This window comes from Orbicella faveolata, unplaced genomic scaffold (assembly GCF_042242905.1).
Source record: "Orbicella faveolata isolate gen_17 unplaced genomic scaffold, um_ofav_v1 contig_1, whole genome shotgun sequence".
Classification (NCBI taxonomy): domain Eukaryota; kingdom Metazoa; phylum Cnidaria; class Anthozoa; order Scleractinia; family Merulinidae; genus Orbicella; species Orbicella faveolata.
This window is the reverse complement of record NW_028301536.1, coordinates 14,203,369-14,225,792: the sequence shown is the minus strand read 5'-3', so window position 1 is coordinate 14,225,792 and position 22,424 is coordinate 14,203,369. Positions and strand designations below refer to the sequence as shown.

The 22,424-nt window shown below is 40.6% G+C and overlaps 2 protein-coding genes across 2 annotated transcripts; both read left to right on the top strand.

The window, feature by feature from the left end:
• The first annotated feature begins 1,409 nt into the window (after positions 1 to 1,409).
• Positions 1,410 to 8,181, top strand: LOC110061288 (nitric oxide-associated protein 1-like). The gene is made up of 7 exons (XM_020768132.2): positions 1,410 to 2,604; positions 3,709 to 3,942; positions 4,615 to 4,746; positions 5,042 to 5,092; positions 5,503 to 5,619; positions 6,477 to 6,714; positions 7,187 to 8,181. The coding sequence occupies exons 1-7, from the start codon at positions 1,474 to 1,476 to the stop codon at positions 7,522 to 7,524; spliced, it is 2,241 nt and encodes a 746-aa protein (XP_020623791.1). The 5' UTR covers positions 1,410 to 1,473; the 3' UTR covers positions 7,525 to 8,181.
• Positions 8,182 to 9,015: 834 nt separating this feature from the next.
• LOC110061289 (uncharacterized) lies at positions 9,016 to 19,455 on the top strand. The gene is made up of 6 exons (XM_020768133.2): positions 9,016 to 9,231; positions 14,455 to 14,629; positions 15,410 to 15,617; positions 16,402 to 16,593; positions 17,167 to 17,393; positions 18,216 to 19,455. Exons 2-6 carry the CDS (start codon positions 14,540 to 14,542, stop codon positions 18,462 to 18,464), a joined length of 966 nt encoding a protein of 321 aa, XP_020623792.2. The 5' UTR covers positions 9,016 to 9,231; positions 14,455 to 14,539; the 3' UTR covers positions 18,465 to 19,455.
• The last annotated feature ends 2,969 nt before the right edge of the window (positions 19,456 to 22,424 follow it).

The following is a 22,424-nucleotide window of genomic DNA, read 5'->3' as shown; positions in this document are numbered from 1 at the left end:
ATGGGAAGAATAAACACCATAATGCCCGGTGAATACGTAATGTACCTTTGAAGCGGTGTACAAAGAAACACGCGTTCTGCACCAATAGGATCGCTAGGCGCGCAGTTGATAAGTAAACTATGCACAAAAGGTGTCATTTACCGTCTAAGTTGACTCCTTAAGTGTTAGTAGTGACAGCTGAAGTGAAAGTTTATGTAAATTTTGCCAAACACACAACTCGTTGAATTTACAATCAATTCGGTTAAAAACCTTTCATTTATTCCGCGCTGGCTCTTTCTTGCATTTGCCAGTGAGCAATTCCTGGTCGTCGAGATGCGTTTAGGGCTATGCCGTTCTTTCAGACAAAGGAAAAATTCAAGAAAAAGTGTCAAATATTTTAAGGAGGTCGGCTTGTTAATTTACAAGAGACTTAGTAACTGAAGCATTAAACGATGAAGCTCTCGAGCAAACATCAACGAATCGTGGGGTAATAGTTAAATGCATTCTCAGTTCTTGTAACATTTGCAAATGAAACTTTGTCAAGTTATACAGGACCAAACGTTCAGTAAGGTTGACTCAGTAGACCTCAGTAACCGTAAACGGAATGCAGTCCCGGAACGACAGTCGACATAACAGAGCAATCCCTGAGAAAATTTGTCAGACAGATCATGACTCAAACTGTTGTTTCATTACTGCCGTTTCACTCTCAAAGCATATGGATCAAAGAATTATTCCAACATAATAGTCATAGTACTATAGAGGCGAAATCAATCTTGAATCAGTTAAATTCAAAAATTGCTTGCACTTCTCGAAACTTTCCAGAGTCGGTTTCAGATACGCTTTTAAAAAGAAAGAGGCGGAGGTGGCCGGGTTTTGGGTGAAGATCAGTGAAGAATGAAGCTTTTCGCTTGAAGGGTCTTGAAACAGTGTTGAAAGGGGAAGGCAGAGTGAAGCTACGGGCTTTCGATGCCTTACCGTTTTGCAATAAAAAGCGGGGACTAATGACCTGGTCTCCATTGCCCCTCCCGTCTATTTTAGTAAAACTTCATGTTCAGGAGTCCTCTTAACTTCTTGTTGTGCGGTCGGGCATTTACTCAACTACATTATGCAGTGCAGATTCATGTGAAAAGTTTCAGGACGGTCACAGCCGCCTCTTCCCTTTTTTTTCGGGGAGAGGCGGCTGTGACACAGGTTAGAACATGGTTGGGAGAGTGACTAACCGAGTGTCCTTGAAGCTTTATTACTATAATCAAGAGAAAATGAGGTCATGCTCTCTTGCTATGATAAAAAAGGAAATATTTTAGCAAAATAATTTTCTTTGCCTACTCTCAACTACTACTCCCAGGCTAAGCCTGGTAAACGTTCAAGTTGCGACTTGGGAAGATTGGGCACATTTTTCCCATTTGTGCCTGCGATTTTCCAGCGGATTTGCCCATACAAAAGTGTCATGGCGGAATACATGTGCAATGGTTAAACGGATTTTTGCAAGGAAATATGTCTGTATTTCAACTTCTTAGAGCAAGGGGCCTTATTTGGAGAACAAATGGACTTCTACGTTATTGTAGAAGTGTAAAAACCAGACGCTTCAACAAAATCGGCCCATCAAAATTGCGTGTTAATGGCGAACGCGAGGAGAGGTTTATAGTTCGAAGATACTTCAGAACTTCGGCTCATCTTTCTGACGAGAAAAACGATAATGGCACAGATTCAGAAGAGGAGAGTCGAGATTTAATTTCATATGACCTCAGTGGTAATACGTCTACTGCGGGGACGCCATCTGAGGGCGATTTCAACACGATATCTAGCGGAGAAACGTCTCTTGTTGAACCTGAGTTCTTGAGCATCGAGGCTTTCACAGATGTTTACGAACAGCCTTCTCCTAAGTGTCCAGGTTGCGGGGCTACTTTTCAAAGCGATGATCCCGGGAAGGGCGGTTACATTATACCTTCCAAGAATCCGACTATTGGTCAAAAAGGCCCAGAGACTCACTTAAACTCTCTTACATTGGTTTGTCAAAAGTGTTTCAATTTAAAGCATTACAATAAACCCTTTCCTGTTACTGAAACCTCAGGCGAGATCATGGAGTACCTGAGTCAAATTCAAAGACAAAAAGGGTTGATTCTTTATGTAGTTGACATGATGGATCTCCCTGGAAGTGTCTTTCCAGATCTTCTTGAAACTGTGGGTGAGGCAAAGAGAATCATTATTATCGGAAATAAAGTGGACATGCTTCCAGTTGAGGGTAACCGTACTAGCAAGCAAGAAGAACACTTGAAAGAAATGCTTTTCACAACTTGTAAAGCTCATGGCCTTGAAGGTGCAAACATCAAAAGTATGTGCCTTGTTAGCACTAAGACTGGCTTTGGAATCACTCAGCTGGCAAGCAAAATAATGGAACACTGGGATCACAAGGGTGATATCTATCTTATTGGTTGCAGTAACAGTGGGAAAACATCTTTATTTAATCTTTTCTTGGATTTGTTTAGTGTTCACAAGAAGGCTGATTTGCTGCAGAGGGCAACAGTCAGCTTGTGGCCAGGCACAACACAAAGAATGTTAAGGTTTCCTATTGGTCACTGGATGTTACAGAAGCTGTGTTTAAGAATGAGACAAGGTGTCGTAAAGGTGAGTCGGTGTAGGAAGCCTACACTGCCTTCACTAACATCTAACTCTGATTTCTTATGGCAGTAAGTGAACAGGTGTCTTGCCTCTCCTCCTTTATAGCTTACATGGCAGGTATAGAAGGGAGCTAATCAGGGGGGAAAGGAAGGCAGAAAAAGAGAGACAGACTCCTACTCTTCCTATCCTTAAGTTTCAAGAAAAAAATCCCAGGCGATTTTTTTTTCAAGATGTTTTGGGAATCTTGGGATCAAATTTCCTGATAATCTGTCCGATTTGCATGCCCAATCAAATACTCATTTCAACAGGAGACATGCATTTGCTGTACCATTATATGGTGCAGCAAATGCACCAGTTATCCAGTGTTCCAGGTAAGTAGGAGGTCTCAGGACTAAAACCCTACATGGTCAGCCACATGACCTGACAAATTAATAGAAAATTTGTAATGATTTGGTGGAAGCAGTGGGAATTGACCTGTTGGAATCTCTTGTTGTCACTCTGTATTGACAACTTATCACTTGACACTGAGCTGGGGCAAATTTAGGGGGATCAAGGGTAGTGGTGGTCTCCCCTTTTCCCTGCAGTTTTGATATATGGTCCCACAATTCCATAAGCAGAATTTCCAGGAAAAGTGGATTTTTCATTTTTCATTTTTTTTGGTGGGGGAGGGGGAGAGGAGAGGGGACAATGGGGAGGAGGAACTTGCACTTTGTCAGCACTGTCTTCGACCCCCTTTATTTTAATCTGCCTCTGCTGTTGATGTCGTAGTGGATGCCACAATTGCAGAATAACAAACCACGTAAAAAACAGAATTACAAACCACTTATGTGTAAATGCTACAATGTTTACTGGGGATTCTGAGGCAACTGCCTTGTGTTCAAATTTGCGACAGTGAGCACATGAAATCACCTCATGCATTAGTGGTTTACAAAGCACTAAATGATCAATCATTTTCATCAAAGATCATGTTGGGTGAACAAGTTTGACTGTTTGGCTACTCCAATTTGAAACCAATTTTTTTAGCCTTTGAAAGAGCTTTGGGGAAAAAAAAATGTTTTTTAGTGAATCACAATCTAAAGTTACATAACCTAAGTTCATTTTTCTCAACAGAAGCCAGATGACAGTGAAATTGGAATTGATGATGAAATCATTAGCAAAGAAGAAACAAGCTACAGAGATAAATTACCAAGAAGAAAATTGACCAGAAAAGGAAATCCAGTAGCTCTGGTTCCTACTCAATCACAGACTGCTCTCGACATTCTTAAACCAAGTTTTGTGATGGATGAACCTAACAAAAGTCAGACCTGGCTGTATGACACACCAGGAATTATCAATGAAAACCAGGTTTGACATGAATGGGTTTGACTGTTTCTTAACGAGCTCCTTAGAAACCTGTCTCCTAGTTTACTTGTGTTTGTTTGTATTGAATGGTTTCATGTGGTTAGTTCAACCTGGGGAGCACCAAATCAGATGAATTGCTTACTTATTAGACAAGGCTTTTCAACAATACAGCTCTCCTTCAATTTAGACATTTACACTGCTCTCAGTTTTCAAATATTATTATTGTTTTATTATTTTTATTGCCATACCCTCTCCATTAATCTTGTAAGTCACAGCTCAAAATACATGTACATGAAGCCCACTATCATTGCAAAGGACCAAGGGCCAATTACAAAATTGGTGACCACTGGCCATGGGCTTTTGAGAGAAAGATGTAAATAGTACAGTTTGGGTCACAGCAGCGTGTCCACTTAGGAAAAGTTTGCTTTAGGGGAAGATTGATAAAAGTTCCTTATTAATCTTACGTGCATCTAATGTGTGCAGAGGCTTCAAAGGTACAGAGTGCTGTTTACACTGTAGATGTAACTGCAGCCCTGTACATATAATGGGGTCCCATGATATTAGTTCATACTTTCATGTACAACATACTAGTATTATATGAAGATATCAGAAGTAAGTCTTTATATCCTAACTTGCCTTGATTACACGTTTATTTGAGTTTGATCATTTTGACAGATAACTAATCTGCTGACAATGGAGGAGATAAGACGTTTGAATCCAACCCTATGGTTTGTACCCAGGACCTTTATTCTCAAACCGGGTCATTCCTTACTTTTAGGTGGCCTGGCCAGAGTGGACTATCTTGAGGTGCTGTAAAATGTAGTTTGTTGTAAAGTAATACAGTTAGATCTGCTCTTGAAATTCAAGTACATGTACACTATGTTAGAACACCGTAACGTCACTGAGGGTCAGGGCTAGGGAACACACAAAATTTAATTTCATTAGAAGACACATGAAGCTTTGTATTCCTTTTTTAAATGTTGACTCCATGACCTTTATCCTGTTTTTCATCAGAGTCAAGGCTCAAGACTGCTGTGCAGTTAGTGGCTATTTGCTTTCAGTTACTTAATAAAACTTTCTTTTTTTATTCCTCGTCACAAAGATAAAAAGAAAAAAGCAACACAGTGACAGTGAGTGGGACACAATTCCAAAGGTGTGTTGTTTAGTAGACATTAGTTGTTGCCATTACGGAGCTGGCAGCAAATACAACTGAGTCTAAGAGACGACAAATTGTACCTCTATTCCAACCCAACTGGTAGACAACCAAAAACAAAACAAAATAGAGCTTCTCTAATTAAATGATCATTTTACTCGGCCCTCATTAGGTGGCATTTGGCCTGCAATGTACACGTGTTTTCTGATTGGAAAATATAAATGAGAATTATCGGCTTACCAATTATCTCTTGTGTAGGGACCACGGAATCTTATTTTCATTTAGGAAGAGGATTGTACCATACAACTAGCAAAAAGAATGTTTGGGAAAATGATAAGTTTATTTAGTGTGTATGTATTGTGCTTGAAACTGTTGATGGTTAATTTAGTTTTTTCATTCCACTGTTCCAGGCGATCGAGTCTGTGTTCTTTACTGTGGTGGCATCTCCTAACTTGCCAGTTCACGTCTGCAGTGAAGAGCGCGCTGATGAAGTGTACAGCAAACATGCTGGAACAGAACTACTTGGGGTAAGATTCTTTTCTAAGAACGAATTCCTAATTTCTCCCTACAATATCAAATATTTCCAAGCAGACTGATAATGAAAATATAGAAATTCGTCAAATAAGGGTATATAGTCTTGATACACCAAGCAGTAAAAAATATTTTCGTTTGTTAAACTGGACTTTAACATGTAAGTCACGTTTACACACGTTTGAAAAGATGCAACGTGGAGGAAGATCTCTGCTACTAAAGGGAGGAGGCTGGGACACGAAACTTTTTTACTGTATTAGCACTTTTGTACCTACATGTTCATGTGTAGCAAAGGTTTGCTTGATAACGAGCAGAAGCTCACATGGTGAGTTGAATGTTAAGGCGTATTTCTAGAAGTACCAACAAAGTTCTATGGCAATGTACAGTGTTTTCCTGAAAATTGTGTACAACGCGCCAATGAAAATACATGTAGGGAGATTTTGCTCTAGTTTCTTGTTAAGTCACTTTTTGCGATTCACAAATAAACGTATCCTCAAAATAATGATGCTTTACCAGTTAGAAAACAGCGAAAGCAAAACTAGAATAAAGATGGCTGATTGTGAAAGGCTGAGAGAGATAACAAGGGAACATTACTTTGAACTTTTTACGTTACCCTTTTTGCCTTTTGCTGAATACTAACTACAAAGTCGCATTTTTGACATCAAAGATGGCCAAGGTGTGCACAGTTTCTTTTTTAAGGTGCAACAGTCGTGACGTAATTCGTCCCATAATAAGTGAATTTAGTACTAGGTAAATTGTTTGTTTGTTTGTTTGTTTTTTTGCACCCAAGACAGTTTCTGATGTTGTTAAGTGTTTTGTCTCAACCTTGTCCCCGTCTTCCCTTTTTTTACAGATACCCGTCGGTGGAAAAGAGCGCATGGAAACTTTTCCACCGCTAGGCTCACAAGACTTCACCATCAAAGGAATCGGCTGGGGCACTAGTGCTGCTGATGTAGTACTGTCCAGTGTCGGTTGGGTGTCTGTGACAGCAGGGGTTGGGTCATTAGTGACGGTGAAGGCACACACTCCTAATGCTGTCGGACTTCACATCAGACAACCAGCCCTGCTGCCAACTAGTGTGCAAAGGAGAGGTGAGTAGTCTGACTCGTGTATTCTGATGGCTGCAAGGGGGAAGGGAGGAAAGGGTAAAAACGCCATGAAGACGGAACTGAACTGCATCTTAATCAAAGGATGAATTTGAGAAATCTGATTGCCTGATTAATTTGGCGAATCTCTGATGCAATCCTGGGAGCGAAACTGTTCCAGTTGAATCACCAGGAAAGGTAATTGCCTCTGAATTCGACATCACAGTGGTAGTTACACCTTGTGAATTATTCAGAATTATACCCAATCGTCCCGACCAGCTTATAAAATCGTCCGGTATGCTTACTTCTTCACAAAGATGCGCTCACAAGACAACTTCCGGTGTCCTCGCGAGAGAGGTCGTGCAATTTCTTGATTGGCTAGCGGGAATCGGAAATGGTCGGGTTGTCTCGGCTGAATTCGCTCTGACCAGGGCAAATGTAGAAATCTAATTTCGTACTTCTTGCGTTTTATTTTTAGGCAAACGCGGAGTGAAATATCAGGGGCACATCAGCTCATCGCGATTTGAATGCACTCGGAAAAAGAACCCACAGTTTATAAGCCAGGTGCGAGGCCAGATTGCAGGCGAGTCCCAGTGGGTCAAGGAAATCGAGAGAAAAAGAAAGGAACAGCGATTCCTACTCAAGGCTGAAAAGCGAAGAAAAGCTAAAGACAGGAACTTACTGCAGCGAAGCGCTGTCAGCGACCCTCCATACATACCAGGGGCTAAGTGGCTTCCGCTACCCCGGAGAAAGCTAGAGGAGGAGGAGGAGAAGGAGGAAGAAGAAGAAGAAGAGAAACAGAAGTTAATTGAATGAATGGGTTATATGTAAAGGAAAAAAGCCAAGAACCCCACGAAATAGACTTCTCCTTGTCGAGAACAGTTCGGATCGATAATTAATTTGAAGTGCATTTCTTAAGCCTTCCGATAAGTTGATCCAAAGGTCCTTGCATTTGGATTTTTTTCTCTGTAATTTTACCCCCGTTATGTCGAACTTCCGTTTTCCCGAACTAATTTACTCAATTTCCCTTTGAGGTTGAAGAAATTGGGATTCCCCTGCAAATTCCCTATTTTTCCTGTGGCTTCAAGACAACTTCGCAGTCCATTGCACCTATGTAGTATGACAGCAGTTTTTGAGATTGTTCGAAATTCCTTCTCAAAGAATATACGCCGCGGCTGGCGTACCTTAGTATTTCAAGCTTGCCAAGTTGTTCGCGATTCGTTTCGTCCTCTGCCGGACTGCCAAGCAAGGCTTGGTGTAAGGCACCATTTACAACAGAAAACGGGATTGTCAGCTTGTTATGTTACTGCATAACTTTAATGGTGTAGTTTAAAGAACGATTGACAATGGTGATGTGATGTGGAAACGGTTGTTTTTGTCTTGCTTACTGGACGAAGTAATTGATTGATTGAACTTGCGCTCAGAATGCCAGAATGTTACGTTGTCAACATGACTGAAACCGTTTTGCAAAAATGGTTCTTTGTCGTTTTAGGTCTTTGATATAAGCCCCATCCGTCACCACTGCGGGAGTTGAGGTGGCCTGATGTCTTTAATAAGTTCGTTGCCCCTTGCTTTATATTGAGGCCTTCGAATGAGGGAGGGCCAGGCATGAGTATAGTGAGTACCAGTAGACAGAGAAAAACAAAGTGACATCTAGGGAGATATGCTCCTTATTACAAAAATTACGAAACCCAGTGAAGCATGTTAAGCGCTGCCACCAGATGAGACAGACTTAAAACGGCGGGACTTAGGGTAGCTTTTGCAAACTGCTTGAATGTTGTTCATTATTTGGTTAACCCTCAGCTATACCTCACTACCGTTTTCCAGCAGTTCCAAGTATTCACTGTCAGTTCTCAAGCTTTAAAACGGGCTTCATTGTCATATTCTAGGCGCATCCGACACAAGTTAAATTAAAGCTCCAAAACATACTTTAAAACAAGAAAAAAACGAGCAAAAACGCATTGCCCCTTTACCAGATATTTTCAAATTTTGGGCCGCGACGCCGCAGTTTTTTCGCTTCAACAGGAAAAAGAAGACAGAAAACTTCTGGGTTCAGAGTAAAGGAATATCAGAGTGCCACAAAGAGGCACGCATGGGTCGATAAGACTGAAGAAGATTGAACGTTTTCCGATTAAGTTATCGAATATCGTGCTGACAAAATTGTGACTACCTGTAACCAGTCCTCCGCGTTCACAATATTCAAGCACGTGGTACAAACATGTCACGTGCTTGACACGGCCGTCTGCTTTTGACGGGTTTTCTTGACTGCTACCAGAAAACAAACAATGCTGTTAATAATTCAGCCACATGGTGTGAGAGCAGATGACTTCAAAACGGGTAACGTATATTGGCAGCTTTTGGACAAAAAAGCGACTTGTGTGAAGCGCGAGGGCGAATGACGCAAACCGTGCGTTATCAACGATGATTTAATGATCCCGTGTGGTTGGACTGATTTGTCCCAAACTGGAATTTTCTCAACAAATCAAGATCGCTGATTTTCCCGGAAATCGCCGGTAATAAAAGGTAAGAAACTATAGTTCAGCGAGGAACTCCGAGACATTGTTTATCCATAAACTAAAATCCAATTAGAGAGATGTATAAATCTCGTGGAATCATTTTGGTGACCGGTTCCATTTTAAGGAATTCGGCGAAATTTGGTAGTTTTATAATAATTTCTGCAGTTGTAGAAAGCGACCCAAGGAAGGAAGATCAGTCAATGGTTTTGAGTGAGATCAGTGAACGAGTGCATGGAGATTTATTTTTAGAAAGTTTTCTCATTGAATAAGTACCCGCAAAACGACGATTTATCTCCAGCATACCATTCTCTATTTTCATTGCACTATATCGCCCTTTTCGAAGCATGCAGATGTTTCTGTAGAAAATCATAAAAGCTTTACATGGAACAGTGTTAAACATAGCCAAACCATGACGACTTTAATTCAAGTTTCGATTGTTGGGCAAGCTTATTTGAATGATAATTGTGTTTAACAAGGAACAAAGAAAACACAAGGACATTTTAAAAGCATCTGTTTTACTTTGGACAGCGTTTCTGAGCTTTTAGAAGATGTCTTAACAAGCGCAGAGCCATCAGCAAAAGGTGCATAAGTTAAACCGCGTGCAACGCCAGACACAAAAGCTTCCTTGTCGTGCTGTGTTTTAATAATGAGTGCAAATTAAATTACCATATTTCTAAGTTCCAACCAGCGACCACGAGGTTTCCAAGAGATAAACAATAAACTAAATCAAATTTTATTTCAAGTTGGAAATCAAAGTAGCTGTATGGTGGTAACCATAATAGCGTATATTTTGCTCCTTTTCAATCCATTTGCGCGCAGTGCTGTAGTAATTAAGTTAAAAGCAAGGGATTCATCCTTTACGTTAGTAAAGTGAAATTCCGGCCTGGCGAAAGAAAATTCATTAGCTTCTCTCCACGTTGCTGGTACCCAGGCTACACTTAAAATAGCAGAATTGTCGACCATCCTAAAGCATAACATCACAAAACCAAGACTACTTTATAGGGACTTTAATATACGCTCACAAGCCTTACGAAGCAATTGAATTTGTTGATGTACGATTTAATTAAAAGTTCTTTTACCCCGACTTCCTTTCTCGAATGTTCAAAGGCAGAGAAGTTGCCTAGCAACATCAATGATTTTCATGGCGGCACATTGCGTGATAACTTTGGGTGTGAATGCGAGCTATCAGTTGATTGGACGAGAACATCGAAACTGATCTTAGAGGATGTCTCTACCGTAGAGGGTAACCGACATCAGAACTAAAGTTGGTGTTGGTTGAGGCTAGGGAATTGATTGGGTTGTAAACCAATTAAGCTTTGAGATAAAATTCTGTCAAGATGTGTCAATATCATGAAACAGAACATTTCTGCTCATCGGGGACTGTACACAGTTTAGCAAGTGTTTGAAGCGACATTCAGGGGGTATTCTTTTGACAGAACTACCTGAAAAGAATAGGAAACTCGTTATATGCGGGGTTTTAAGTTCTAGCTCCAAATTTTCACGAGATTAACATGATGAATAACCTTTGCTAATGAAATTGGCATATGGTAGGAGCCATTACGTAATGGGCTCCTGTATATGAGTACTCGTTCGTGTTTCAGTCAAGCGCATTTGAAAGGGCGCTAAGATGGCATGACCTCTTGCAATATAACTCCAAAAATAGACTCCTGGTCAAACTCTCCTATAAACAGGACGGGTATGCTCTTCGGAAATTTTGAAAACAACCCCTAAGTGGTACCAAGATCCTGTCTTTTGGGCGTGGCTTGAAATTTTGTTCACCCCTAAGAGATATCAATTCTAAAGCAACACATTGACTGACACTCTCGTGATTTTCAGTAGCGATAAAGACGATTGCTTCCAATAACTTCTACTCGTCGTAATTATGAAAGCATTTTCATAAATCTTTATCCTGTTTAATATAAGTTGCTTTTTCGGCTCAATACCCTAAACAGTACCGCGAAAGCTTCCGCTGCGGACGTTTTGAGACTGAACACCCTGAGAGGTACCAAAACCGCGTTTTTTTTTATCCCAAAAGGTATGACAAGCACCCCCGTCCTTTTTACATGGGAGACGCCCGCCCCCCCTGCCCCCGGGGAAATAAAGACGTTTTTGTACTTGCATGTTGCCAACAGGCCACACAACACTGTTTAGACTGTGTTCAGAAATATCAGAAAACTGATAACCTAGGACCGTGAACAATAGAGGCCAGGAAACAAATCCACGCGATAAAACATCACAATTCAGTTCACCAGTTCTCTTTCGAGCGCTAACACGGTACGTTACTGCGCCTCCAGTTGTCCTTTATGGTCGGTTAGGTGTTAGGGAGAGTTGAGTGCTAAGTTGAAGTGACTAAAAAATTGTAAGTAAGCATTTGACCGCATTTTAGACAGAAATGGGTCTGTTCAGTAAAAGTTGAAATCGATTGAAACGATAACTGACCAAAACTTGTCACCTCGTAAAAGCGATAAATAGTTGCTTTCCTGTTTCTCAAACAGCGTTGGTTTTGCTAACTTTATATTTTCAGTGGTTTTGGATCCTCACGTAATTAGTTTGTTCCGCAATAGCAAGCTAAGAGAACGTTTTCTTAGTTAACATGTTGCCAGTAATATTGTCTTGCGGCCTTTGTACATGTACCGTGCGGTATATATAGGAAGGTTTGCCTTTTTCATTTAAATTCTACATGCTTTGTCCGTCTGCCTCCTCCACAGCTGATTCATTCCGTGTCTTTTGTACTATGAAAGGGTGAAGCCGAAGTGTTCATACTATGTTATATGTTACTGATTATTCTGTGTATCTTATACAACGAAATAAACATGTTATATAGGTTTAGAGGTTTAATATTCCTGTGTTTTGAAAACCCACGTTCAATAACTCGATCTTTACAACTCAACTTACTTAATCAGCATTTGGTAGATCAAGTTCTGTTATTTCTAGAGTTTTGACTCGTCAAAACAGGCTAGATATTGAATGTCAGTACTGGCCCCACGCAATTTTTTATTTCGTTGACACTTTGTCTAAACTACGAATATGTTCCTTTTAAAGAGCGCAAAAAAAGCAAATTGTGAAAAAAAAATCTAGATACGAGCGGAGAAAACAGTTCAGGACTTATATTAAAATTTCCCCTCGCGCGAATGGGGTCCAAAGCGGCTGAAAGCGAAACAGCTTTAACATTTGTTTTGTCCCAGACTGAAACCTCATTTTAGATCTAGTCCCACAGGGACACTTCATGCTGGGTCTATGTATTGGTTTGCTCTTGACCTTCGCTCATTACCACCATGAAAAGTTTAAAACTTGACTAACTTGTGTCCGGGGTCAAAAGTATTTTTTTTTAATTCTCTCGCGAGATCATGCGCGAGGTTCTTAGTCGACTCCCGCCTGAAAACGATCTTTCCCTTAGCATTGGAGCATTTATAAGTCTGAATTTTTCCCCTTTCTTATCAATTATTTGTTGCTTATGTGTCTTTGTTGAGACCTCGCGGTTTGGAAGCCTTTAAATAGAAGCTCAAAATGGAAACTTAAGAGGAGAAAGAAACTGATACGGGTCTACACCACGGCTGGGGGTTCTACACCACGGCAAACAAAGCCATCGAAAATGAGCTGTTTTATAAAGTTTCGTGTTCGTGTTCAGCTTTATACTTCTCAGTGACACTGCAAACAGGCTTCAATTTAATATAGAGGATCACGGATAGTTAAGATTAGAAACGAATGATTTCAAACTCACTAGTTCGGGTGCCCGTGACCCACTGTGGCCGTCCCGTTTACTTGGAGAGCTGGCAAATTTTAACTTCACTAGAATTGTTCCTTGGACCTTGGTAGTTAATACTCGGATGGCAGTGGAAACTCTCGAGCGGGCAGTTTTTTGCAACGCTAATGTGGGGGCCGGGGATAACTCTGTGCCACTAGTTCTATAGAGACTATGCTAAGAGTCAAACATATTTTATTAAGTAAATACTTTTGAGAATATATACGCGGGTAGGGGCACGATGAGCGACCCCTCACTTTCACGACTGAGAAAAGCACAGGTTAAATGATTACTAAATGGGTGCAGTGACCATCTGGCAGAGTAAACTTTTATTTTTTCCTGAGATAGACGTAGATAACTTATGAGCCTGTTTTTCAGTTTACGGACGGGACTTCCCAATGCTACAGGCAACTAAAGTTTCAGTAGTCAGATTTTTATTTTATTTGGATGTAAAACGCCTCGTATCTTCTGTCTGAAGTGTGATATTTTTCTCAATAGTTTTTAATTGATAAGTGAAAGGAACTTTATTCAAAAATAAGAACAAATGTAAAATGCCCTCTCCAAAAAGACGTTTTAAGATTGCGTGAACAGATAAATTGCACTCGGCCGTATTGACTTTATCCGTTTTTGTCAATTTTATGACGTCATAGTCTGATCACGTGACTTATTAAAAACATCATCATGTTATCCATGGCATGAACTCAATCTTATGAAAATTTTGCATTGTTAGACAAAATCTGTTGATGGCTATAGGTCATAAACTATTTCCCCCCTCGTCCCAGAGTGTTGTGAAGATGACTTTTAAAAACACATAGACACTTAGGAGGGGTGTACTTTGAGGTACTGTAAGTTTCCATGGCCCACTTGGCCAGCTCCACTGCCATCCATTATTATTCCCTAAGGTCTAAAGAACATTTCTGGGTGAGTCAAAGTCTGCGAGCTCGTCGAGTAAACGAAATCATTTTTTAACCCCCTTTCTCAGCGTGGGCACCCGAACTACGCGCTCATTCCTTTCCTTGGTCAGAATATCGTGGTATAAATCTTACCTAGTAATTATAATCTTGCTATAGATGAGTGTTTTCCTTCTTTCAGCTCGAAGTAGTTTGTTTTGTTTTCAAAAGCCAAGTGCAATAATTCTCTGGTATTAGAATAGCCCATTTCCGAGTTGCCTTGAGCCTCTCTAACAAAGCGAGGCCTGATGCATGACCATTCATACGAAAATGAATTTAATTCGGCATGTGAATGAAATCTCATTTTCAAATGAAGGGATGGGCGCCAGGACTTGCTTTGAGAACGAGCTTTTTCTCTTGATTTGTATCGTTTCAATAAATTGGTGTCTGAATCTAAGCTTGATATATCGTGAACAGCTAGGTAAAATTTTACAAACATTTCTTGATACTTCCTCCACCGGTATATGCAGTTTTTATGAATACTGCTATGTTTTCCAGCTGGAAAAGAGGCTCAAAGCTCGTTGTGTTGTGATTTCAGGATGATACACTAAGGCTTGCTGGAATAACCAAGGAAGGAAGTCGCGTCTGAGCTTTGGAAAAAGACTTGAACCTTGAACGTCAACATGGAGTCCAAAGAAAAATGGTGTCGACCAAATGAAGAGATAGTTGCTTTCTATGTGGCTCAAGAAGCAGCTGTTGAGAAGAGAAGCGAGGTCAGTTGATTCTTCTAAAATAATTCTGGAATATGTCTTGTTCAGGAAGATTTCCAAATTTCCGTTACTAGATGATGAAGTGGTGCTCTATTGCTTAAAGTAAACATTTGAGTCGTTTATGGCTCCCTAGAACGCTCTGAACACCTAAATTCAGTTGAAAGGATGACAGCTGCTAAAACTTCCATACGAACTGAAAAGCTTACAAGATTTTACAGCCAAACCTACAAAAGGACCCCACCCCCCCCCTCCGCGCCCAAATAAAAAAGAAACAGAAGAAAAATTAAATGTTAAAATGCTGTTTCTTTTTTGTCTTATTTATAATAATGTTAAATAATTTTGAAATCAACACCCCTTTGTACAGTTATATAAACAAGGCTAATTATAGAGCCTTGTACTAGAATAATTCAGTGTTAGACGGTACACAGCCACACGCTCTCATCGTTGGTGGCACGAGCAAAGTCGTTGGCGAACGAAGCGAGAGTCAGCGAGCCAAGCGAGCCGGAATACTCTCCTCGCTGACTCATCTCTAGCGACTCTGCTCATCGACTTTGCTCCTGCCGCAACGCCCGAGAGCCTGCTCGCAGGCAGTTAAACGGTCGAGTATGTTCAACTATTTAACGACCTCGGTTAATAAGTGAGTAAATTTTGGTTTTAGCATATGGTCTTTCTGTGATATTTTATAAAAAAAAAACTGGTTGTGTGCACTGGGTTTTGAGAGTTTACTTGCATAGAATGCTGCATGTCGAGGTTACTGTTTTTTTGTTTTGTATTGTTTTGCAGGAAAACAATGTTGTTCCTCTCATCAAATTTCTTTCATTTGTCTGCGTTCTTCTTGGCTTCGCCCTGTTTGCTTTGCGCATGGAATATCAACCTTCTTTCACAAAGAGCTGGTTCAGTAGGCCATTAGACCAACCGATAGATATGGAACCGTTTGATTGGGGAACTGAATCAACGCAGTCAATAGACGCCAAACGAGAAGGGAATTCTGGTGAGTAAGAAAAGAGAATAAGTAGCATCTGCGAAATGCACCATGCGAAAAGGCAATGCGTACTATGTAGGGTCAGAAGTTAAACTTTATTCATATTCCTGCTACAAACAAGCCAATCAACCGAACGACAAAGTGAAAAAACAAACAACTCTCTTTCACTCGTCCCAGCTGGGACGTAAGACCATCACGACATTATTCTCCACTTCTCCCGATCCCTGGCAATCTTTTCAGTCTTCGCCCAGACCAAGCAAACAAAAAAACAAACAAACAAAATACAGAAATATGCAAACTGGTTAGCTGGTTAGGAACTAACGAGCGAACGAATAACCAAACGAAACTAACTGAGCAAACAACAAGCAGACAAGCAAAGAAACGGAAAACAATACTGAAGCAAAAATATCAAAGCATAAGAGCCCATCTTATTGTCAGTTCGGGCAAACTTCAAGTTAATTCAATCTTTGATAATAAGATATAAAGCAGACTTGATGACATTGAAGATTGATCATCGCAGACAGTTATATACATAATATACAGAGCTGTTTATATTCCAGTTCGACCAGGATCGATGACCTGCGTGAAAACCAGCTAAGGCGGATGTGGCTTCCTCTCTAAATACTGTAAATAACTGCAATGATCAATCATGTCTTTATATCTTTCTCCGCGGTTCAAAGATATGATGTTTCATATATACAGTTGTATAAAGTAGACTGTACGTTGACATGCGCATAGATTGTCTTGAGTCACCGAGTCACGCCACTTACTGAAACGTCTTTCAATCTATCAGAAACTTCAGATGTTCTCCCCTTAGCCGTGTGGGGTTTGTGGGGGCCATGGAGTGCATGCAGCAAAAGAAAATATTGCCAAGAAGGACAACAGCATCGTCGCAGAGTGTGTCTATCCCTGGAAGATTCCGCTCACTGTGTGGGTGTCTCAATGGAAGCACGCGACTGTCCGGCAGCCGCCTGTGTCCATGCATGTAAGTTGCAATGTACACTTGTTTAAGAAATCATGCTGCTGGTTTCGCTGAGGTTTAGCCGATGCATACCTGCACCGTTTGTTAACCAATTTGCTTTTTTAAAGGATGAATCGCATACAAGTTTTTTTCAGGAGCGACAGTAATAGCCACCGGATTTTACATATCCGTAACATACGGTCACGCCGTGATGATCACAGACATTAATTTGTAAACACTTATCCAGTGATCGTTCTCCAGTAAAACAAGAGATAACAATAAAGAGCAAAGGGCTCTTTCCGTGGGATAACATTTCGCATGAAGCAGAGTATAATTCTTTTTCTTACAACGACATCACAGTGTAATTGATCGCACTGCTTAGGAATTAGGCTTGATGAGACCAGTTACTGTTTGCAGGTTGTAGGAAGAGGACTGGACTTGAGAAAGTGGCGGATGTCGAGACTCCAACCTGCTTATTCCGCGTGAGGCCTACTTTTAGGCTAGTCTTTTCCCGGGTTCTTGTGATAGAGACTCGAATCAATTTTCATATCACTTTCCTTGTACGTTGAATTTAATGTACCTCTTTTACTCTTGCAGATAGCTCTCCTCCTGTTCTCGTAGATCAATCACCTGCGCCCGCGACATCATTCCTAGCTCAGGAATGTAACGCCACAGTTAAATACGCGGCAAGCGGTAGATACAGAGATCTTGTTCCAAGCTCTGTTTATCATTTATATCCTTCCGCTAAAAAGATGCTAAAAAGTGGATTTTTCGCTGTGGAGGTCATTCCTAAAGTTCTAGAGAAGGAATCTGCCATAACTAAGGTATCAAAAATAGTCCTTTCCCACTATAAACACACAAACATTGGCCAGTCAGCAAGCCAGGCAGTCAGTAGGTCGGTCATGATCAGCGAGTCAGTTAATGAGTGAGTGAGTGAGTGAGTGAGTGAGTGAGTGAGTGAATGACTGAGTGAATGAGTGAGTGAGTGAGTGAGTGAGTGAGTAAGTGAGTGAGTGCCAGAGAGTGGGTCAGTCAGTCAGCCAGTCGGTATCGAAGTCGGTAAGCCAGTCGGTAGATCGGTTGGTCAGTCGGTTAGTCAGTCAGTCAGTCGGACAGACTTCCAGTCCGTCCGTCCGTCCGTCCGTCCGTCAGTCAGTCAGTCAGCAGGTGAGTGAATGAGTGGGTGAGTGAGTGAGTGAGTGCCAGAGAGTGAGTCAGTCAGTCAGCCAGTCGGTATCGAAGTCGGTAAGCAGTCGGTAGATCGGTTGGTCAGTCAGTTAGTCAGTCAGTCAGTCGGACAGACTTCCAGTCCGTCCGTCCGTCCATCAGCCAGTCAGTCATTCAGTCAGTCAGTCAGTCAGTCAGTCAGCAGTCACTGTATCAGTCGTACAGTTAGTCAATCAAACAAGCAAATCAGTAGGCAAACAGACAGACATCATCGACTAACAAACACTTTTCAATTGACTCTGAAGATGACCTTCCGCTCAGATTGTATAAACGTCAGTCACCAACAACAGTTCTTTTCAGAACTACGTTCACCCAGACGATCACACTAAACAAACTACTAATACTCCAGACTTTAAACCATTTACTAAACAAACAGTCAGATGAATGTAAAGTTTACTCTTGTTTACTTTAATCCTCAGGTGTGTTTTGAACCTTTTGGTGTATGGTCCCTCTCAGCGGCTAGAAAAGTGTTCCACCTCAATAGATCCACAAGGGCCTCTCTTAAGGAACTAAAATCGAATCGTCTGGTTGGACTTGCTATAGCTCTTAGACCAGAAGGCTCGTTGTACGGGGTACTACTAGCCACGGGAACTCCAGGAGGACTCTATAGTAACGTTTATTACAGGAGATTTCGAGGCAGAAGTTTTCACGAGGAAATATCGTTCTGAGAACAAGACTTTGTTCAACTGCTTCCTGGTCAACGAAAGATTTTTTACCAGAACAACGTCGCAGAAGGTTTATTGGTTTGCGCAGACAGTTTGTTTATCGATATAACAGTTTTGTAAGTTCGAAAAGATTTTAGGGAAGTTTTTCAACAATATGGGTTAGGAAAATATGCCGTATGGCTTTGGCAAGGACTGGTTTGTACGCAGTTCATCAGAACCTTTTGCGTTGCATCTGACGAAATCATGAAAGCTATTTTTCCTAAGGAAATGTGCGCAGTTATTGCTAGTTAAAACTCCATGCTCCTCATGGTACCGGTAGCTGACTACTCGATGATCAGAGCCTGCGCGTTTCGTTAATTTTCTCCTATACTGTTAGTGAGGGAAGCAACTGCTCATGTATTCACTTGGAATGATGTCTCTAAACATAAATTATGACCGGGTCTGCAGGTTTTGCAATTGATGAATTCTGTCACAAAAAAACTTTTGTTCAGCGAGTCTTCAGACTACTCGGTCAGTGGCGGGGTGCGGCAACAATCTGACCCAGGAGAGCTGGTGCTTTGTTGTGACTGACGAAGAAGTAACGGAAACTTGTCGCGCATATTTTGGAGTTCAGTAATATTCATGTAATTTGTATTAACACCCGATCTGTTTTCACTAGTTGTAGTGACATTGAAACACATTTTTTTGTGCATGAAACATATCTAAGTACGTAATTAGTTAGGTTAAATTACAGCAGATATTTATTACGCTACGAAGTGGAGGTGCAAACTTTAAGTTAAGCTTACAGACAAATGTTGAATTTTTGAAATTGTTTGTAATGTTTGTAAATCTTTTGAATAAGAAACCTTAATTCCAAGAATGTAACGTCTCTTTTTAATAAACCCTGCAAACAAGCCCGTTTAGGTATCTTGTTTAGCAAGCTACGTAAATCTGTTCAGATGAGACATGTTCTCAAGAATTTTAAAAGCAACTGCCTAATAAAACTGAGAGAATTTTTATCGCTTTATTTTATGAGTGATTTTAACATAAATCACACGACATGTTCGTCTTCCAATGGTCTTCCAATGGTCTTCCAATGGATGCTTTATGGGAATGATCAGAGCAACCTCTCTACTAAACCTCAAAATTTTGCGGAACACCTTAAAGCCAAGCACAGTGAAAGTGATGGATGACAGAAACAACAAAATTGTAAAGATCAGAAGTAATACCAAAAGGAGAGTATAAATCTCCGAAGATTTTTCGTGAGTTGGATCCGCGTCATTTATTTGATCCAAGAAATATCTTGCGTTGACTTTGATGACGTAGTAGACAAAGGGGATCTCGAGAATCAGAAGTATGAAGTTTACAAATCCAAGAACAAGGATTCCTTTCTCGTCGCTGCTTAGCATTTCCGCGACTTGACCAAGATGCCACTGAAATAACGTAAAAATGATTTTGTTAAGGGTATATGGGTTATTGACCGAGGGTGTTCATGGACTTCGACTCCTTCTCGATCCATAAACGCGCAATAAAAGAACTTGGCCAATATCCAGCCATCTTGACCGAACAAGCTTGGTCAATAAAGGATTTATTATACGGATAAAGAACACTATTTTCTTGCGGGACACAGCGGGTAGTCCCGAAAGGGTAAGGTAGCGTCATCTTGACCGCTCAGTCATGTTGTAAACTTCGTAACAAAAAAACCAAGCCTTAACAAGCTTTATTTTTTAGTAAAAATGCTAAAAATTAAATAGACTATCCAAAAAGCCCAAAGCATAAACTTTTTTGGTTGAACAGAATTTAAATTCTCAGATTCCTAAACTGTCTGAAGCCAATAAGGTGTATGTTCTCTCTTTTTGTCATCACTGCTAAGTAACGTTGTAAACAAATCTTTCGGAGTGCCCAGTAGGGTTTCTGTAGAAGAAGTAGAAACCCAACCTACCTCGTGTAGAGGTTTAAATCTTCTCTTGGTCTCGAACTTAAAATGACACAGTTCACAAGTGTCTTGGTTGCGCAGGCCCAGCCATTTCCCCATGCACAGCTTGTGCACGAAACCGAGGCTACCTCTGCAATCACAAGGACTAACAATGAGCTCTCCTTTTTCTGCCTCAGAGTTTCCAGATGTCTGGCAGATCCGACAGTCTCGTGTAGAGTTGTCACTTTCATTGACATTGAGACATTCAGTTGACAAAGGCCGTGTAGAGAGATTAATTATTATTTCTTACTTGACCTTTTAGAATTGCAAGAGTTATGGGAGTGGATTTGAATTGAGTTTCGCGGGCAATCCGAAACCTTTTTGGGTTTTCTTGTCCCCCGCTTTATGACTGGCTTAAAAATCTCTTTCTTAATCAATCGAATGCTAAACTAAAACCATTTGTGACTTAGTCACGCGTGTTTTCCGGCGTTTGATGTTGTTTATGATGCTTCTATTTGCTTTGAATTCTCATTCACTTATTACATTGTCGCGTCTATTGTGATAAGAAATTGCATTTCAACCTGTATATGTATGTTGTAGGCACTATCTTGTGGATGGACACCACAGCCTGAAGTGTTCTCAAAGGCTCTAGGCCACTGTTTGCGCATCTTGAGAAGTTCAGCCTAAATTTTTCAAGTTCCTCGCTCGCAATCCGTGTCAATCTTCTCCATCCTTCACCATCCTTGTTCCTCTATGGTTTATTGTTATCTCTTTGGCGTTTTTTCCCATCTTAGTAAACTATTATTTTCAGGTTTCCGTTAATTTGAAGGTAATTCAAATAGCTCAAAATACCGTAAATGAGCTCCTTTAAAAAAACCTTTAAACGCTAATACAGTAATTTTTAAATTATCCCAGTCAGTACAAAGGACTTGTATATGGTATAATACTTATCTTACTTCCCGTTTGTAGGAAATCCCCAAAACGTTTTTTTATCGTGTCCTGCATTAATTTATAATTGGTCTCTACTGGTAACTGAGCTTTCCGACATACTGCTGTTAAAAAGCAACACTAACCAGCAACAAGAACAGCAACAAAAAATAACAACAACAAAAATCAGAACAGTAACAACAACACGCCAACAAGAACGGCGACAGCTATATAGAACAGTAATTACCAGTCTGTAATTAGACAAAAACGGCACAGCAATAGCAATACAACAGCAATGTCAGAAGTAGCGTGAACCGTGACAACAACGACACTGCAAAAAAAAAAATTATGTAGTCTTTCAAGCGCTTAGGCTCTTGGTCAAAACTTCTAGTCGGCCATTCGCTGTAAACTCGAACTGCTAATTTTCTTTTTTATCGGTTACCTGGGGCAAAGGTTTTACTGAACTCGTCTATTTCTGTTCTCATCACAGTAACTTGTGCTACTCACCGAGTGAACTCTTTCATTACGCTGAAAATCCTCTGATCGATTATAATCCACATCCATTATTTCCTTGGAGCAAAATTTCAGTCCAGACTGTTATAATACTTTTTTTTCAACTGCAATGACGCGTAACTCAGTCCTGATGCGATTCGAAGTAAAAAAAGTCGTTGAAATCTGAACAACGCCATCAACGCCTTGTTGCACGCGGCATTGGCTTTCAGTGAATTATTTTGTCGGGGGTAAAAACAAAAAGAAAATATCAAAGTTGTCCAACTGCACGATTTAACTTCCAGTGGAAACACTCGACAACATTCAACCTTTTCCCTCCACAAAAAATAAATCGCCTGGAGAAACAGTCATGGTTAGAATTCGCGCGTGAATCCAAGTGTTAGCGCGCGCTGTAATTGGGCGCGAGATAAAATCTTTTTCGATCAAGCTTGATCAAGCTAAGATTGAAAGGGCGGATAGCGACTAACCTGAATTTCGTCGTCTATTTTGTCTACCTAAACAGTAAAACTCAAAAAAGTCTTTCACGGGATAAAGCGAATTCAACTTCAAGCTAAAGTGAAGAAGGGAAAAGGTAGGTCCGCAATGCATATTTTGGAATGACTTTATGAGCCCGCAATCACACCGCATCCTCT

Excerpts from the sequence above, each read along its gene's own strand:
- LOC110061288 (XM_020768132.2), top strand. The coding sequence starts at position 1,474 with ATGTCTGTATTTCAACTTCTTAGAGCAAGGGGCCTTATTTGGAGAACA. Across the intron at positions 3,943-4,614 it reads GAATTATCAATGAAAACCAG|ATAACTAATCTGCTGACAAT; the intron begins GTTTGACATGAA and ends TCATTTTGACAG. Across the intron at positions 4,747-5,041 it reads CCAGAGTGGACTATCTTGAG|ATAAAAAGAAAAAAGCAACA; the intron begins GTGCTGTAAAAT and ends CTCGTCACAAAG.
- LOC110061289 (XM_020768133.2), top strand. The coding sequence starts at position 14,540 with ATGGAGTCCAAAGAAAAATGGTGTCGACCAAATGAAGAGATAGTTGCT. Across the intron at positions 14,630-15,409 it reads CTGTTGAGAAGAGAAGCGAG|GAAAACAATGTTGTTCCTCT; the intron begins GTCAGTTGATTC and ends ATTGTTTTGCAG. Across the intron at positions 15,618-16,401 it reads CAAACGAGAAGGGAATTCTG|AAACTTCAGATGTTCTCCCC; the intron begins GTGAGTAAGAAA and ends TCAATCTATCAG.